This window comes from Candoia aspera, chromosome 3 (assembly GCF_035149785.1).
Source record: "Candoia aspera isolate rCanAsp1 chromosome 3, rCanAsp1.hap2, whole genome shotgun sequence".
Lineage (NCBI taxonomy): Eukaryota > Metazoa > Chordata > Lepidosauria > Squamata > Boidae > Candoia > Candoia aspera.
The window spans coordinates 175,520,478-175,539,320 of record NC_086155.1 but is presented as its reverse complement, the minus strand read 5'-3'; the positions used below and the strand labels follow the sequence as shown (position 1 = coordinate 175,539,320).

General features: G+C 42.6%; 1 protein-coding gene across 5 annotated transcripts in view; it reads right to left on the bottom strand.

The window, feature by feature from the left end:
• The window catches only part of SULF1 (sulfatase 1), a 123,171-nt gene that overhangs the window by 3,846 nt on the left and 100,482 nt on the right, over positions 1 to 18,843 (bottom strand). For 2 of the 5 annotated variants that reach the window (XM_063299364.1, XM_063299365.1), the window contains 9 exons: positions 16,687 to 16,972; positions 9,355 to 9,451; positions 8,440 to 8,534; positions 7,842 to 7,910; positions 5,565 to 5,737; positions 4,666 to 4,808; positions 4,157 to 4,280; positions 3,008 to 3,041; positions 2,295 to 2,794 (listed from right to left, as the gene is read on the bottom strand). In XM_063299364.1, the coding sequence (XP_063155434.1) occupies positions 2,524 to 2,794; positions 3,008 to 3,041; positions 4,157 to 4,280; positions 4,666 to 4,808; positions 5,565 to 5,737; positions 7,842 to 7,910; positions 8,440 to 8,534; positions 9,355 to 9,451; positions 16,687 to 16,972 (1,292 nt within the window). In that variant the 3' untranslated portion in view covers positions 2,295 to 2,523. Of the gene's footprint in view, positions 1 to 2,294; positions 2,795 to 3,007; positions 3,042 to 4,156; positions 4,281 to 4,665; positions 4,809 to 5,430; positions 5,738 to 7,841; positions 7,911 to 8,439; positions 8,535 to 9,354; positions 9,452 to 16,686; positions 16,973 to 18,843 lie in introns of those variants that run through there. The other 3 variants (XM_063299366.1, XM_063299367.1, XR_010067657.1) reach the window with 3 other exon arrangements.

Sequence of the window (18,843 nt, the reverse complement as noted above, 5' to 3'; positions counted from 1 at the left end):
TGGAAAGAGGAGCAGAAATGGAGTGGAATTAAAATGCAGGTGTCTGACAGTGAACAGCATGCAACAACTTTATTATAGGAACAATTTCTAGCTAGTAATTTTTAGGTCGATCAGTCATCTTACAGTAGTCTTTGTCACTGAATGTATAACACTCTATGCGATGTCTAAGGAGGAGCAACAGAAGAGGTTATTACATTGAAAACCTGTCTGTACTTTCCAGAGAGGTCTGAATGACTAGTGACAAAAGTACTCAGCTAGATGATGACCTTAGGTGCTATATTCTTAAGGAATATAGAGAAGAAAATTTCCAATTTAACTTTGGATAGAAAGGCAGAGGCAGCTGGAGGGATGTTTTGTGTGCATAAAAAAAGCTGCCCTACTATAATCAGTCAATCAGCAGTGTGAGATTGTTCCAAATGGCTTTGGTATTAATGACACCCATTACATCGCACATTTTCACAGAAAGAGGGACGGTGCAACTCAGAAGAGGCCTGCCAGAAATTAATACAGAAAAGAACCCGGTACTAGGGAAAACATTAGAATTCAAACATTAAAAAATGAATTAAATTTAAAAAATGAAGGTGAAAAACAAAATTGAAATGGTATAGGACAATATGGGAAACTTCAGCCATATTAGAGCAACATTTCCAAACCAGTATCTCCCAGATGGATCGAGAATTCCAGAACCCCTAAGTCGGAGGGTTCCGTGATTGTAAGATTTGGACACAATGGAAGCTGCCATTGCAACACATCTAGAGAGTGCCAGTTTGAGGAAGATTACTCTAGAGAGTGTTGGGTTACTCAGGGTAGTTTGGTGTGGCAACATTGTGGCATCTTTCTGAATGCTGTATAGAATATTGAGAAGAGAAGCACAAAATGTGAGGAAGACAACAGAGAATGTGTTACAAAAACCAGAATGCCCTAGGAGAGAGAGTTATTTTAAGAACTCTACCATATTTTCCTGAAAGACAGATAACCCTGAATTTAAGACGATTGCTTTCTCAAAAGAATGAATTATAAACACAGAAAAGAAATCTCTTGCAATGCTGAGCTTTCTCTCCTTGTCAACCTTGGGTTGGCAATTCCACCTGAAACTGGAAAATTTACCCCCCTCCAAATTTGTGCACGTGATGCACTTGTGTATGTGTGTGCTTATAGGTATGCCTGTACATATAGCTCCTAGAAGGCATGCTCCAAAAAAGAACAAAAAATAAATGTATGTTAATTGAATAACAAATAATTACAATTAGTTGCTTGTAAAAGAAGATACACCATTTGCGAAATTAAATGATGCCCATCTGCATTTACATTTTCTCACAAATGTATCTCTCACACAGATGAGCATATACTCTCCTCCCTTCTTTCAAAAGAAACATAAAAAAAAAACCCAGAATGGAGGTGGGGTGACAAGAAGGTGTAACTACACTTGGAAAGGGAAGGAAAGAGATGAGATAAAAGAAGCCATACAGGAAGGGAATGAGGTAAACGGGCAGGAGAGGGCCGAAAAGCCGTTTCTGTGTTGCAAACAGGTTGAATTCACCACGCAAGCAGGGCCTCTCAAGCCCCAACATATCTTCAGTGCTAATTCCACATTTAAATGGCTAAATGCTAATTCCTTTGTTTTCAACAACTTTTCATGTCTTATCAGGGAATGCAAGACAGCTCCAACCTTTCTATCATTTGCTATTGCAACTCATGACTAGTTGACCAACTAAAGCAAAATGAAAATGTGACTTGCATTTTACTTTGAATGATAATATACACATTGGTGAATAAACAGTTGCTTATTTTAGTTACTTATTGATTGCAACTGTGGCTTAGTTTGATCGGTATGCAACTTCAGGGCTACCCCTGGCCCAAAACCACCTCTGGCTTAGCATGAAGCAATCAAATGTGTTGTGAGGGTCGTCACTGAGAGTACTTAGCCACTGATTTGAAATGTGTAAAGACTGGTAATTGTTGCCACCAAGTGCTGAGAGACAGGCACCTTGAAGACGCTTTGAAGCACTCTCATCTGTCAGGTCTTTGATCTTAGAATTAGATCTTTTCATCCATGTCTACACTTTTTGGACTGAATAACAATCCTGTCAGTCAATGAGAAATTAAGCAGAAGGAAACTGCTGTAAACCCAAAGAGCGCACAATGTAAATAATTCTTCAGTTTTTCTATTGGACCCTAAATAAGTAACAAAGCCCAACCTCTTACTGAGGTTCTGCAAAACAATCCAATAATCATAAGAGTTAGTCGTCTTTGAAAATTCATGTAATAAGTATTATTTCATAGAATTTCCATCTAGATAGACCACATACTATTTTTCAGTTTTGCTGGTAGAGAAATACATAACTCTTTTTTACTTTTTATTTGGGGAATGTGCTTAAGTGTCTTAAGTTCCAGGTCCACATTTTGCAAGCTAGCATTCATTTAATCAGTTTTGCAAAACACCAAGTTCTATGGGAACAAAAGTTAACAATTATCCAATGGCTTACATTAAAACTCAAGTATATTAAAATCTACCATGTAAGCTCAATTGATTGGTTTTGGCGTGCAAAGGTACACATATTTAAGTAGCCCCTGTAGGGCATCATGACCTGCATACAACAGTACATGGATATATTCCTCATTCCAGGTTCCCTGAACACAAGGAGATGCCTGATGCCTACACAGAGTGATACATAGATGTTCAGGATGGAAGGACAGGTGGGTGTGGGTTGGTGAGTAAATGGCCGAGCATTCTTCCTGCACTATACCTTCTCTCTGTTCCCTCTGCCTCAGTATGAGGATGAGAGTGAATTTCCTAAGATGGTATAATATAAAATGAAGTCTCAATGTAAATATATTAAATGTAATGTGAAAATGTACACCAATGGCTTGATGAACATCATTAGTGCTTGATGCAGCAAAAGCTATGCGATGTGCAGCAGGCAGAGTACAGGCATTAGTTGAAATGGACCAGGTCATGCAATTATTTGGAAAGAAGCTGCTGAGGAGAATAATAAAGTGTGGATACCTGTGTGGATCATAGCTTCCTCCATCTTTATTTCCTGATATAGGAAAATACAAGAGTAACTTTTGTTAGTGTTTAGATTTGGTAAAATCATTCACAATGTAGCTTTCCATGCACAGCATCTAATTCCTAAAAATAATTTTTATGGGGTTATAATTAAGTAAAGAAGCAGTCCAACAAAAATACCTGGGTAAGGTGTGTTCTAAAATAACTAAAATAGGACAAAAAAGGTGATTGAGTTACAAGAAAAGGGAAATGTTTATTGGTAAAAGAAACAAAACTATAAAAAAATTGAGCGATAAATTTCCAAGGAACAAACCATAATTTCTAATTGTGTTTCAGATGATAAAAGATGGACATTTTGCCCCTTTTCTGGGAGGAAGTGAGGAGCTGACTCAGCTGTGCACTTCTCTAATAGGACTTGATGATACTGTGCAAGTCTGATACCAGTACAGTTTCCTTTCTCCTATTGGTAAGTCTGGTTGCTGTTGCTCTAAGATGTGTAAAAAGAGGCGAGTTTCAGGCTTTGTCCAACTCTAGTGGATTGCCTCGTCAACAAAGAGCTGTAAAACCAGCTAATGTGAATATTTTAAATGACAGTACAGAGGATATGCAATGTGAAACATTTAATGAACATTAATAAACACATATTAAGGTCTCATAATCTAACCATCTAAGAGTAGTTTATTTCTAAAATAAAATTAAATGGCCTTCGTAGAGGCCACATACTCTTATCTCAATTTCCCAATGGATTTTGAGGAAAAAAAACTAGAGTGATTTATTGATAATGGGAAATTATTGTATAGGGTGCAGATAATTTTTTCATCTATCCTAGCTTGTACCACTTACACTGGAAAAAATGCTGGTCTATTACAAGTATGTAGAATAACCTATAGTACGGGTAAATAAGGAAATTGCTTGTTTTTCTAATTCTCACATGATTATTCTGATATTATGTATTATTCATACGTTCAGTGAAATGCATTATTTTCTTGAGCTTTGAAGTCCTTATCTAAAAATACTTGTCAAGCACCATATTTTGATCATGCTTCTAACTGTTACATAGCAAGAAGTTTCACAGACAATATAGTTGCTCCTTGTAATAATTAAGAAAGAAAACCATGTTCTAGTTTTTAAACCATGGATTGTTACCTGTGTCAAGTCCTTTAGGTCTTGGATTGCACTGCTTATAACCTTGACAACTTCGTAGCTCCATTAGCTGAAGATGTAGCTGGTTCAAAATGCCTCTTTCTACGGTGTGTACTGAATTTGTTAGCTGGGCATGAAAAAGAAAAAAATTAATGCCTGCACCTGCAAAAGGTGTGAACTTCAAATGATTATGCCTATGTACATGGACTTTCATCAAGTTACAACTACTTCTCATGTATTCCTCTGAAGTTATACCATCACCTTTGGAGCACATATGCACAGATCTAGTCCTTTCTCAGTGCTATATGTATCATGTAGTAAGAGAGTTGCAATGTATGCATGTCTGTATGCTTGGATCAGAACCTGGACATGAAACGGTCTGGGGAGACCAGTTTACATAATTTTGAGTTTCATCAAGACATAAAATGAGATATAAATGGAATGTATTAATAGTGGCTTAACTAACTTGCAGGCAGTGTCCCATAACTGAAACATTTTTAACATACATTTACCTGATAGGGGTCAGTATTCATATCAAAATACTCCAAAAATCCTGTAGCAAATTCACAGAAGAGGAAGTTGTGTGTTTCATTTACTGTTCGCAAACACCAGTAAGTGTTGTTGTTGGAGCTTGTACAAGCACAAAATGATCCCACTGTTATGGGGGAAAAATAAATTTAAGCATACATGTATTCACTTCAATTGAACAAGGGCAATCCATTGATAGCTCCATATGCATATCAGAAGCTCCATGCAATGATGTTACATATTACTGGACAATGCTCGTAGAAAGTACACATATAACTCTTACAAGTGCACAAAATAATTTCTGCAACCCATCTTGTAATGTTAGGGGAGAAAAAAACCTCCTGATAATAAGAGCAGTTTGGAAATAGAAATAGCTACCAGGAGAATTTCTCTCCTTGGTGTTCTTCAAAACAGAGCCTAGACAGTCAACTGCTGCTCTGGATTTCCTGAACTGAGCAATGGATTGGCCCTGATTGCACACAAGACCTCATCCAGACATACCACTGAATAGATAACGGGCACCGCTAGGTTTTCCAGCACTGTCACAGATGTTGCTGTCCCTTTCACCCACCACCATCTACTTAATCAGGCAAATCTTTATACTACTGGGACAGCTGGGGCACACAAGATCTCTGGCGCAGGTCCATTCATTTTGAAATTGTTTTGGCTCAGAAAAACTGCACTACATATCTGTAAATTAAATCTAATCAGTTCAGCTCTAAATATAATTCTAGTTTGAATTAACATACCCATTTTTAATGAGCTCATTGTCTTTTCCTCTCCTCTCCATATGAGATCCAGAACAAATATGCCCTCCAACTCCCTAAGAGCTCACATCAATTCTTATTCCCATGAGCATGCATCTACTGGAAGTGGTTCTCACAGTTCCAGAATGGTGCAGTCTGCCAGTGATTGTTGTCATGAGTAAAGCAAGTGAGTCCAGGAAGGCTGCATTCGTCTCCTTTCTTCTGGCGCTTTTTCCCTTTCCTTTCTTTTTTTCTCCTCCGATTCTCTTTGAAGAGCTGAAGTTTACCATCCACCTCTTGAGCTGCTTCCCTAATCACTCAAGAATATTTAATAGACATTAAGCAGTAGCATACCTTAATAATTAAGGTGTGATTAAGCCAAGTCTATGTACATGTAGACATTGTCTCATATGAACTGACAACTGCAATTCCCAGAGACCAAATGCAACAACTGATATGGCCTGTAGCCCATGAACATAGACAGTATTATTTTCTTAGGTTCTGGCAGAGGCTCACTGGTGACATTGGCTAGGCTCACTAGTGCTCATGGGAGCTGTCATGCAAAATACTTGGAATGCCACAGGTTTTGAAAAGTTAATCTGCTTTATCAAACCTCTGTGCGTTTTGTTTTGCTTTTATTTTATTTTTTTGCAGAAGAGAAGAACTGGCTTATTCCACAGGGGAACACAGATGTCACTTCTCAGCTACATTATTTCTGTCATTAAGAATATAAAGAGATAGAATAATGCTTAAAAACCTGCTTAAATGTTTTTAAGCATACATATAAACCTAACATAAATAATGCTTCCTGCTGTTATTTATAGCCTGCTTTTTCAATTCTGGAATGTGACTATGCCATCTGTTTGTTTTCCCATTCCTTACATGCTGCATCTATCAGATAATTAATAACTCAATAAGCATTTTTCATCCATGGCATTATGCTTTAGAACAGCCTCTTTCTAGAATTTAGGCTGGTCCACTTGATAACTCCCTCGAAACAGCTAGTGAAGGCTTACAGATACTGATTGGGATATGATCCTTTGCCATCTAATGATAACAATAACGATATGATAATGATAATAGTATCCACTGAATTTGGATATATTAAAAATACAAAAGAGACACATTAAAACCTAAGCAGCTCTAACTATAAGGGAATAGTGGAATACAAACGGAGTCCTCCTGTTCAGGGGGAGATGGGCAGTGATAGACATTTGAACAATAAATAAATAAATAAAATAACCACTTTCTAATAAAAAGAACAGATAAACTAGACCTTATAAAACGTACTAACAATATATAACTGATTAAAAGGAAGTGGACAGGTTCTTTGAAGCTGTAAGTGTTGCCACCTGTGTTTTAGATCCATATCCCTCTTGGCCTCCTGGAAGATGACTTGCAGATGGATCCATGAGGTGTGGATGTACTTTTAAGAGACGGAGTGGTTCTTTAGGCTCTGAAGGAGGCAGTGGTCTAACCCCTCCTCAAGAAACCATCACTGGATCCTATTAAACTGGACAAATTTCATCCTGTCTCCAATCTTCCCTTTTTAGAAGGTGGTTGGGTTTCAGCAAAGGGCCCAGGAGAAAATGGATTATCTAGACCCCTTTCAGCTTAGTTCAGTCTGGGGTGTAACCCTTTTTGATGACCTGTGGCAGGCTCAGGAGGGAGGAGTGTATCCCTTCCGGCCCTCTTTGATCTCTCACTGGCCTTCAATACCATCAGCTCTGGTATCCTTCTGGACTGACTTAGGAGGTTGGGAACAGGAGGCACAGTGTAATGGTAGTTCTCCTATCTCCAGGGCTGGTTCCAGTTGTTTTGGTGAAGGGAAAGAGACTACACTGTGGGGTGGCTTAGGGATCCACTCTCTTCCACTTTTGTTTAAATTCTAAATAAAACTGCTAGGTGAGGTCATCCATTGACACAGGTTTAGGAATCATCTGTATGCTGTGATACTCAATTGTACATCTCTGCCCTGGCCAACCAAGACCAGTGATGTTTGGTTGTGGCCCTAGAAAGATGGAGTGGTTGTAGGTTTGTTGTATTTTATGCAATTATGATACTTAACTTTGTCAGTTTTACTTCGTATCTAAGTCACCAGTGGAAGTGGATGGAAATTGGTAATCAGATAGATTGAAAACAGTGTACATTTAAAAACTGAACAAAATTGAAGAATTGGGAAGGTCACAATTCCAGTGAAATGATCATAAGGTTAAGTCATCAGCATGAAAGATACAAAGAGACTACAATGCAACCAAGTAATTCTGTCTTAAAGATATTTCACTTATACCAAATCCCACACCACTGAGACATTTCTTTGATAAACTTCCCTTAGCATGTGAGTGACCAGATGGAAGATTGGTCTCATGGATATATGCTGGAATGGTAACATGCTGGAAATTAACAAGACTCACTTGAATGGATGAAGGTGACTTGTCTTAAGCTTTTCTTGAACTTTTGCCCCCTTTTCTTTGTGGTAATAGCTATAAAGAAACATTGTAATATAATAAACTTTCTGTAAAATGCCCATTTAAAACAGAAACATGGCTGACATTTTAAAATCTGCATATAAACTGCCCTGATTCTCTATACAGTGGGCCTCTTTTAAAGAAGCATAGATCTGGGGTGAAAATTGCTTAGACTTCATAAGTATTTACTTTGACCAGAAAGCTGTGTAGTAATCACTTTTTATATTAACGAAACACAAAATCTGGGCTATAGCAATATCGTCCTAAATTTTGTTTAAAAAATGCCTTTAGGATTACTTAATTCAAAACTCCTTCTGAAATTTAAGTAACTGTGTAGGCAGAATTCCATAAAATAATAAAATTATATAAAGAAACAAAACCCAAATAAAAGAATACTTTGTCTAACAACACTGTCTGACTTCTTTCTTTATATGCTGTCATATTTAGCTACAAAACCAGCTTAGGAGCAATTAGTCATGATCCCATGAACATTGGTTTCCAAATTTGATTACAGCAGGTAAGTTTTAAAGAAAGTTTCATATACCTCTTTTTGCTACAGTCACATTCATCAGGTTTTCGTCTTTTAAGATGTCCTCTTACTTCTCTTAAATTTTTAATTTTATCCTGGAGAGCTTCAATCTGTAAAAAGAATGGCTGGTTGAATAGAAATATTATATGCACAGTCCTTATATTGTTCATGATAAATCTGTACAATTAAATTATTTCATATAATTGCTAAATGTATATGAATGTTATGATTGCTTGTAATCACCTGTTTAAATCATTCATATGTTACAGTATACAGTATCTTGTAGATTGTTGCATATCTACGTGCTCCACTGTAATAGCAAGTTCTGACATGGTGAAATTACGCTGAGAAATCATTTTCCCAAGGTCATAGAGTGTTCTTTAGTGTTATGTGATGAGGACAACTAAATAAATATTGACTACCTTTTAGTCTATTTGTTTAGATTCTGTAGTTTTTCCATACTCTAATTACTATATTCGTTTTTTGAAATGGACAGAGCTTGTGTTTTAAATACACAGTCCCAATGTATTTAAAAGTTTCATGTGGAGGAAGGCTGGTTTAGGGAATCAAACCAGAATCAGGACCCATTGTCTGAAGCTGTCTTGTTTGTATCATTATAAATAAGACTACACAGTTTGTCCAGGTTAGCATTTTATAAGAAATCACAGTTAAAGAAAGTGGGGATCTTCTATACAAGAACAGATACTGGAAGAGAAAGAAGCACTGATAAGTCTGACTCTCATTCACATAACACTAAACTAAACACTAAATCACTACCTCCAAGTGCATTTATTGTGTATACTGATATGCAGGAAGTTGCACCTAATTTCAATATCCTGTTCCAAATGTTCACCCATCATATACTTTCTGCTAAATTATTCTGTGTCAAGATGCCAGTACTAATTCTGAATTAAGAAAAGACCTTCCAACCTCCTTGTCAATGTAGGCTTTGTGATCTTTCCAAGCTCTGGCTGAGTGATATAGCTCCCTTTCACAATGAATAGAGTCATTTGGAAGAATAAAACACCTGGAAAGGAAGAATGAAGAAAAAAAATAAAGTGTGATATATTTGAGATATCTTGCTCAATCTAAATTCTAGAAATCTGCACAGAAATAAAAAAGTGAATCATGACTTTCACTGCTGGTGTTCCAACATCCCATAACAGTCAGCTGTGGTAAGTGCCTGGTCTAAAACTTTCTATACAGAAAGCAACACCAATGTTTTAGGACAGCGTATCTAAACATTAAGTCACCAATTCAGCCTATTGAGCTTATGAACAATGAAGAACACAGACATTCCAAGAAAAGATATTTGCTTTCAAATACGTATGTCATGTTCCCCGTTGCAAGGCATATGTGCATCACAATGGGGAACATGCCTATCAGGAAGGAGGAAGGGATAACCATTAGCCTTTAAGCACACAAATGCCTAAAACAATCACCAGGACAATAGAGGCACACCTCTGCCCGGACCTAAGAACCATTAACGGATGGGGGGAACTTCCACACATTACCCCGGGGGACGCACCTGCACCGGACAAGAATGAGAAGACAAAGGAGACCAGTGGAGATCACCTGAATCGCCCATCGACAGACCCATACCGCTTCAGATCGCCCATCTGGATCCAGCTTGTGGGACAATGGGGGGTGGAGGAGGACAAGGTCCGCCACGCGGGTATATATGAGGTACCCCACCACCACGCCCGCATTTCCGTCTTTTTCTATGTAGACAATCTGCTTTCAATAAACCAGAAATCCTTAGACCCTCTAAGTGAGTCCATGTCTTATTGGGAGTAAGGCTACCCTGACATAAAGACGGGAATCGAAATTTTTTTTTTTCCCACTAGCACCATTCCAGATCCAATCTGTGAGGGAACCAAGCTGGTGATGGAAGAATTCATCCCATGATGAGACGGCTACCCAGCGACCGGCAACGGGACACCCAACCCCACGAGCGGCAGATGCCCGATGCCCCGACGGCGCGAGACCCAGGAGAGCTCGGGATCGAGCTCGGAGGGCGAAGCAACGGCAAATGCCACCCGAGAATCCCAAGGCACCTGGGTCACCGTGGACGAGACGGCGGAATCCTCGCCCGGATCGCCCGGAGCCCCGGAGGAACTGCGAGACGTCCCATCACCCACGGTGTCGGGAACCGAAGGGGAGTGGTGGGGCAGCCGCACGAAGAAGGGCTCGCGAATGGCGGCAAGGCTGAGCGCAGTCGAGGACAAGCTGGAGGCGATGCAGCAGCTGCTCCTGAGGTTAGCAGAGGCGTACGAATCCCACAGCTGGGGTGCGGAGGGGCCAGGCACCAGAAGCCTGACACCCCTTACCCCCCCTCAGAGATGTGCCAGCCGGAGAGAGGGAGGAGACGTCCGGAGGACAACACAGCGCCAGGCAGAGTCCGCTTCCAAGAACCCGCCAGATGGGCTACTTCCCCCCCTCCCACCCCGATGGCGAGACAACTGGAATGAAGCTGGAGCTGGCATGAGATGGGACCAATGCCACCCGAAGCCCAGCGGAGGGAATCCCCACGTCGAGACCAAAGAGCCCCGACAGCCCGAAGCACACCTAGACGCCCAGATGCGGCTTGGAGCCCACCGAGAGCGGCAATAAAGGACTTCGGGGTCAAGTTCGACGGGGACCCCACAAAACTCTCCTTTTTCCTCACAAACGCAAGGAACTATATGGAGGAATGGGGTCCCTGCTTCCGAACGGAAAAGGGCAAAATAAATGCCATCGCAATCAAATTAAAAGGACGGGCAGCTGACTGGTATGTCCAGTTATGCCAGGCAGGTGCCTCAGAACTCAAGGACTGCGACGAGTTCCTCTGGGCAATAGACCTGCATTTCAGGGACCCCCTGGAAAGGGAGAGGGCGAAAAGAGCCCTGAAAACCCTCAAACAAGGACAGCGCTCCGTGGCAGATTATGCCATGGAGTTCCAAGCCCTGGCCGGGAAGGTCGAAGTCTGGTCGCAGTCCACCCTCGTTGAACGGTTCAAGGAGGGTCTAAACCTGAATGTCCTAAGGTGGGCATTGTGCAGGAGCAACCCCAACACTCTGGTGGAGTGGATCCTGCTGGCCGGAGAGGCAGAGGACGCCCAGGACACCTTCCTCCAAGCAAAGAGGGAGGTGCAGCATGCAGAGTCAGTGAGAGGGCCCTGAACAGCAGCAGGACTGGCAAGGTCGACACCCCAGCCCTGAAAAGAGGAACGGGAGCGACGGTTCACCAAGGGTCAGTGTCTTCGGTGTGGGAAGGAGGACCACAAGGCGGCGGCGTGCCCAAAAGCGAAGGCGAGGGACAGCTCGTGGAAGGCGCCAACCAAGCCAACCCCAGCACCCAGGAAAATGCCAGTAGCGATGGGAGAAACCGCAGTAAAGGTCTTCCCTTACTCCATCGAAGAAGAGGAAAGCGACCAAGAAGAACTGGCGGGAAACGCCAGCCACCAGCCCTGAGGAGCGCCAGAGGACAGGTGGAAGAAAACAAGGGGCACAACAACTTCTGGGTGAGTGCTAATTGTCCCACCCTGTACGTGAAAGTCACCCTAACCCACGGTGGAGGATCGGCAGAAGTTTGGGCTCTAATTGACTCCGGCTGCTCCAAGTGCCTTATGCACCCAGACCTGGTGGCCGCTTTAAACCTCCGCTGCTATCCACTTCAGCACCACATTGTTTTTACACAATTGAATGGATCAGCAGCAGGAGGGGGCCCGGTCACCCAATACACCGACAAAGTTGCACTGCAGCTCGGCAGCCACAGGGAAAGACTGCCGTTCATCGTGGCACTGGTGGGCCAACCCCTAATCATCCTGGGGATTCTGTGGCTAGTACAACACAACCCACAAATAAACTGGAAAACCAGGGAAATTACGTTTTCGGATGGGCGCTATCGAGCACCCACAGGGGATTGAGTTCCCCATGCTGCAATGGGGAGGGCAGCGACTACATTGATGCATCTGGAGGCAGCAACCCTGGAAGGCCTGCCAGCCAGATACGCAGTTTGCCGATGTGTTTGGCGAAAAAGAGGCAGACAAACTCCCACCCCACAGAAAAATGGACTGCGCTATAGAACTGGTCCCTAACACACCCTTACCAAAGCCCAAAATATATGCAATGACCCAGAAGGAGCTGGCAGCATTATGGGAGTTCATGGACAAAAATTTAGCGCGGGGCTTTATCGAGCCCGCAAACTCACCAGTCGGAGCCCCAGTCCTCTTTAGGGAAAAAAAGGACGGGTCACTGAGGCTCTGTACGGACTACCGCAGTTTGAATGCCGCTTCCATCTCAAATAAATACCCCTTACCCCTAATCAAGGACATACTTGCACACCTGGCAAAGGGCAAGATATTCTCAAAGCTGGACCTGAGGGAAGCCTATTTCTGAATACGAATATGGGAGGGGGATGAGTGGAAGACGGCTTTCAATTGCCCGCTGGGGTCATTTCAATATAAAGTTTTACCATTTGGGTTGGCGGGGGCACCAGGAGTGTTTATGCAGTTAATTAATGAGGTCTTGCACGACCACTTATTCAAGGGAGTACTTGTCTATCTAGATGATGTTTTAATATATTCAGAGACGAAAGAAGAGCACGAACGCTTAGTGAAGCAAGTGCTCAGGAAACTCCGCAAGGCAGAGCTATTCGCCAAGCTCTCTAAGTGCGAGTTTCATAAATCACAAATTGACTACCTGGGTTACAGAATCTCGGCGAGGGGCATCGAGATGGACCCAAGTAAGGTCCAAGCCATCCTGGCATGGGAGTGCCCACACACGAGGAGGCAACTACAAAGTTTTCTCGGTTTTATGAATTTTTACAGGGGTTTTATCCAGGGGCTGGTGGAAATTGTGCTGCCTCTAACTAACCTACTCCATACAAAAGGCTTGGGAGACACACAAAAGTCACGGAACCCGGGAGCACTCCTGAACTGGACTGCTGACTGTCAAAGGGCTTTTGATCACCTCAAAAGCCTCTTTACAGCAGAGCCAGTGCTGCAACACCCCGACCCCACCAAGCCTTTCATCGTACAAGTCGACGCATCCGACTTCTCCATTGGGGCACTCCTGCTTCAGCGGGATTCTGACAATCAGCTGAAGCCTTGCGCATACCTTTCCCGCAAGTTCTCCGAAACGGAACGGAGATGGCACGTGTGGGAAAAGGAGGCGTTCGCAGTCAAAGCCGTCCTAGAGACATGGAGGCACCTCCTGGAAGGGACCACCTGCCCCTTTGAGGTCTGGACAGACCACAAAAACCTAGAGGCTCTCAGCACTCCAAAATGCCTCAGCCCCAAGCAAGTACGCTGGGCACAGTTTTTCAGCCAATTTGACTTTAAATTAAAGTTCATACCAGGGAGGAAGAACTTCCTAGCAGATGCTCTCTCCAGGCGGCCTCAGGATGCCAGTCAGGCATCAGACATTGTGGGTACTGTGTGGACCGACACACAGCTGGGCTGCCCTGCCGTCACACGCAGCCAAACAAGAACCCAACGTACCCCAGCACAAATACCCGCAGACGGAGGGAGACGCAGGTCAATTTCACCGAACTTGCAACAACAGTTCGTTCAAGCCACCAAAACAGACACATGGTTGCAAAATAACCTACACAATGTATCTTTTACAAACAGCCTAGCTTGGAAACAGAATAACTTGTATGTGCCAGAACAGTTGCGAGCGGAAGTTCTGAGCAGGTCACACGATGACAAGACGGCTGGGCACTTTGGGTTTGTCAAAACGCTGCATTTAGTCAGGCGACAATTCTGGTGGCCTACTCTTAGGAAGGGCGTTAAAGAATATGTCGCTGCTTGCCCCACATGTGTCAGGTCAAAACGAAAAGTGGGGAAGCCCCAAGGACTGTTGCAGCCAGTAGCAAGCCCCTCCCGCCCTGGGAGGAAATCTCGATGGACTTTATTGTAGATCTACCACCCAGCCAAAGAAAACTGGTCATCTGGGTGGTAAAAGACTATTTCTCCAAGCAGGCACACTTTATACCCTGCGCTTCCATCCCCTCCGCGTAACAGCTGGCACGCCTCTTTTTAAATCACATCTACAAATTACACGGTGCCCCCTCTCGTTTGGTGAGAGATAGGGGTACACAATTTACCTCCAAATTTTGGAAGGCATTTTTAAAATTAATTGGTACCAAGCAAGCATTGTCCACGGCTTGGCACCCCCACACAGATGGCTCTACAGAGATTCTTAACTCCACCCTGGAGCAATTCCTACGATCATTTATAAATTATCAACAGGATGACTGGGTAGACCTGCTACCCTTTGCCGAGGTGGCCTACAACAATGCAGTGCACCAGAGCACAGGTCACACCCCATTCAAAGTGGTATACGGTAGAGACTTTGTTCCGATCCCAGAACTGCCCCAGCCAGACACCCCGCCCTGTTCCCCAGATGACTGGGCAGCACAACTGGCCACGGTTTGGCCCGTCATCCAGCTGGCTCTCTCAGATGCTCAAGCAACATACAAAAAGTTTGCAGACAACCACAGGGCGGCGCAGCCGAACTTCAAAGTGGGAGATAGGGTCTACCTTTCCATTAAGTTCATCAAGTCCCCGCAGCCCTCGAAGAAACTGGCACCCAAATTCTTTGGTCCATTCCCAATCATGGAAATTATCAACCCAGTGACTTTCAAGTTGGAGCTACCACACAACTTGAGGCGCATACACCCAGTGTTCCATTGTGCCCTACTGAAACCAGTCACCCCTTCAAAATGGCACAACGAAACCCCCCGCCCCTGCCCATCATGATAGATGGACAACATTTTGAAATTAAGGAGGTACTAGACTCCAGGAGGCTAAGGGGCACCTTACAGTACCTCGTCAGATGGAAACATTTTCCCCACCCTGAGTGGGTACAAGCGCAAGAGGTGTTAGCAAAACGGCTTGTCAAACGCTTCCACGAAGCATACCCTGACAAACCGGCACCTTAGAGTTTTCTTGGGGGGGCAGTATGTCATGTTCCCCATTGCAAGGCATATGTGCATCACAATGGGGAACATGCCTATCAGGAAGGAGGAAGGGATAACCATTAGCCTTTAAGCACACAAATGCCTAAAACAATCACCAGGACAATAGAGGCACACCTCTGCCCGGATCTAAGAACCATTAACAGATGGAGGGAACTTCCACACATTACCCCGGGGGACGCACCTGCACCGGACAAGAATGAGAAGACAAAGGAGACCAGCAGAGATCACCCGAATCGTCCATCGACAGACCCATACCGCTTCAGATCGCCCATCCAGATCCAGCTTGTGGGACAATGGGGGGTGGAGGAGGACAAGGTCCGCCATGCAGGTATATATGGGGTACCCCACCACCACGCCCGCATTCCCGTCTTTTTCTATGTAGACAATCTGCTTTCAATAAACCGGAAATCCTTAGACCCTCTGAGTGAGTCCGTGTCTTATTGGGAGTAAGGCTACCCTGACACGTATGTCTACCTCATTTCCAGTATTTGAATTATACAAAGCCTCCTTAGAATTATTAAATTATTTTTCTCCTTCTACCTCCATCATATATTTCTTATCCTACCCTTAAAAACTCTCCATAGCATTGCTCCCCTTATCAACGGATACATCACAATATATCTACTGCAGTCAGTCACCAGAATAGTTCCTTGTCCCTTAAATGACACTACCCATTTTCAGTTCTACCCCTCACTTTTATTACATCTTCTACTGCAACACTTACATGGTTTTGTCTCTCTAGCCCTGTACAGGTATCATGCTTAAATAGGGAACATGCAAATGTCATGCAAGCTAGCCCCATGTCAAATGTACCATTCTTGTCCTCTTGGTTCCCAACTATCCTGAATTAAGCAGAAAAGAGGGTATCCAGATGCTTTTGCTCAAATTACAATAAAATCCTCCATGCGAACATGAACCTGCCTCATAAATACCCAGTCAGGCTGAGTGTGCTCTTCACATTCAGGTAAAAATAATTTCAGATCTTCCTGCTCATTGAGGGAAGGTGGGAACAGAGGGAATGGCCATGCAGGGAAATTGGCAGACGGGTTTATGTGCTACTCTATCTTTGATGTTTCAGATCTCCTGTAGTCCTTCTAGATAGATCAAAGCATCTTTGGCTTTACCATTTGATATGCATCCTCAAATGAAAAGCAGAAATTCTCTTGGCTCAAAATGTATCCCCTAGGATCTTCTCTTTTCTATCCCTGATATCTGCCCTGGGTCTATCTTTACTTATGCTACCCTGGATAACACATAGATGGTTCAGAATAAATAATTTAAGTGAAGCACTCCTACTTATGAGTGACTCTGACAGAGTCTGGTTGGCCAACTGTATTAGTTCCATCAGCAAGCATTGCTTTATCTCCACCACCATCTTCTGGATGATCCTCCTCTGTTTCCTCCTCTTCCTCTTCCTCCTCCTCACTGTAACTTCCATGCCGCTTGACAATGCTTTTGGGCTGAAGGATGTGCAGCTCCTCTTCCTCCTCCTCCTCCTCCAGATTTATATTGTATATTTCCCCTTCAAATTCCACAGATAAGGAGCGAGTTTGGCGAGTATGGACAAACCGGGGTTTGTATCCTGAAAAAGAACATGGACATATCAATAGGAAACTATAAAATTCACACTCTTTGAAAGACAACCAGGACATTGGAACTAGGGCTGACATAGACAGAAATTGATACATATCTCTACAGCCAATATAAACAGTTACAGCTATTCCAATCCTGCATTTCAGGGCAAAGATTTTCCAAAGATGGTTTACAATATTGTTTTAGTTATTATTTATTTAATGATAACTGTAACCCTTTTCAATCTTGACAGACTCTTGGTGGCTAACAACAAAACAAAAATCATTTAAGTGCAACATGAAAATAATGAAAACAACAATATATAAAAATGCCTATAATGGCTCTCCAGAATCAGTTAGGGCTGAAGACTGGAATAATATCAACTTCCACTAGTTTGTGGAATGGAAGCAGGATCAGGCAACCTGAACCATCAGAAGGAGGATGTTCCACAAAGTGGGGGCTACCACTGAGAAAGACTGCCATCTACTCCACACCATGTGTACCTCACAAGGAGGGAGACTTTCTTCAGGCCCTCTCTAGGTGGCTGGACTGGATGGGCAATTTCAATTCAGTTATGTCTTTAAAAGACAACTAATATAGAAAGAACCATACTTGAACTTGCTTTATGCAGGTAGAATGAGCTACTAATGGATTGAACAAATTCTGCAGGAAGGAAATTCAATTTCTGAATGCTCTGCAATGTAAAATAAAGAAACTCCTTGCTCTATCCTTGCTCTTCTAGAATTCCATCTGAAGATTTTTTTAGGATGATAATTCAAAGATCTAATTCCCACTTTGACAATATGAAGTTATTTTCCTTTCTGTAATTTCATTATAAGCCATATATGAGGGCCAAATTATGCTTTACATTTAATGCATGATAAGAAGCTAATGTTTCTTTGTAGTTTTAGTTAATTACAAGCAAACAAGGCAATGGATTCCTTGCTGGGCATGGTGTTCAGAATTAACATTCACCTTTCACTGGCACTATTGCACAAACATTGGACATTTAGGATAGGTTTATACGGTAGAGGGACTATAACCAGTGAAAAATACATAAATAACTAAACACGTATGCTGTTAGATCAGCTAAAATTCTAAAAGTAATAGGAGCAAGCTTTTGAATTATATTCTCTTTTGTAGATAAAAGTGTTCAGTGACTATAGTAATCGGCCTAAAGCAACAGGTTGTTAGGACAGTGTAAATCCTTCACTTTTTTTCCCCAGAGAAGCAAAATGGCTGTGATCATGAACACACACATACACACGCACACATGCCTACCTGGGAGCTTTGCAAGGTTACAAAAAGATGCAGCTGCTTTATTGATTTGAAAAGAGGTGCTCAAGTACCTCTTTCCAAAAGTTCCTAAGTAGATTGCTTACACTGCAAACAAGATTTCTATCAGATCTAGTCCGCATGTGCGTCTCTGATTTAGAGACGGGGACATACTTTCCCCCCATCCATTCCTGCACTTAAGCACATTCCCAACTGTAGAATGAAAGTAGCATGACTGCCCACCGTCTTCCCCAACTCAAGTGAGCCATCTGGCTTTCTTTTCTTGCTTTTCTAGATCTTCAGTTTTATCTAATCAAATATTTGGGGACTTATTTCTTTTAGTGTTGCTTATCCTGTCTCAAAGCCTGATCTGATGAGGCAGAGGGCTTTGTGACTAGCAATCAGTGCTCTGTAAGTGAAGGTTTTTCACACACACACACACACCCATAATCCTGGCTTGATAATAACACTAGAGTTGTTAAAAAAAAAGATTTCAACCCTAGAAATAAGTTTTCAAAGGTGCATCCAATAGTCTAGCTAAGAAAATTTATCTCTGGTCCACCTTATGTATCCTTGCAATGTCAGCTCCAATGCCAGATCCCTAAT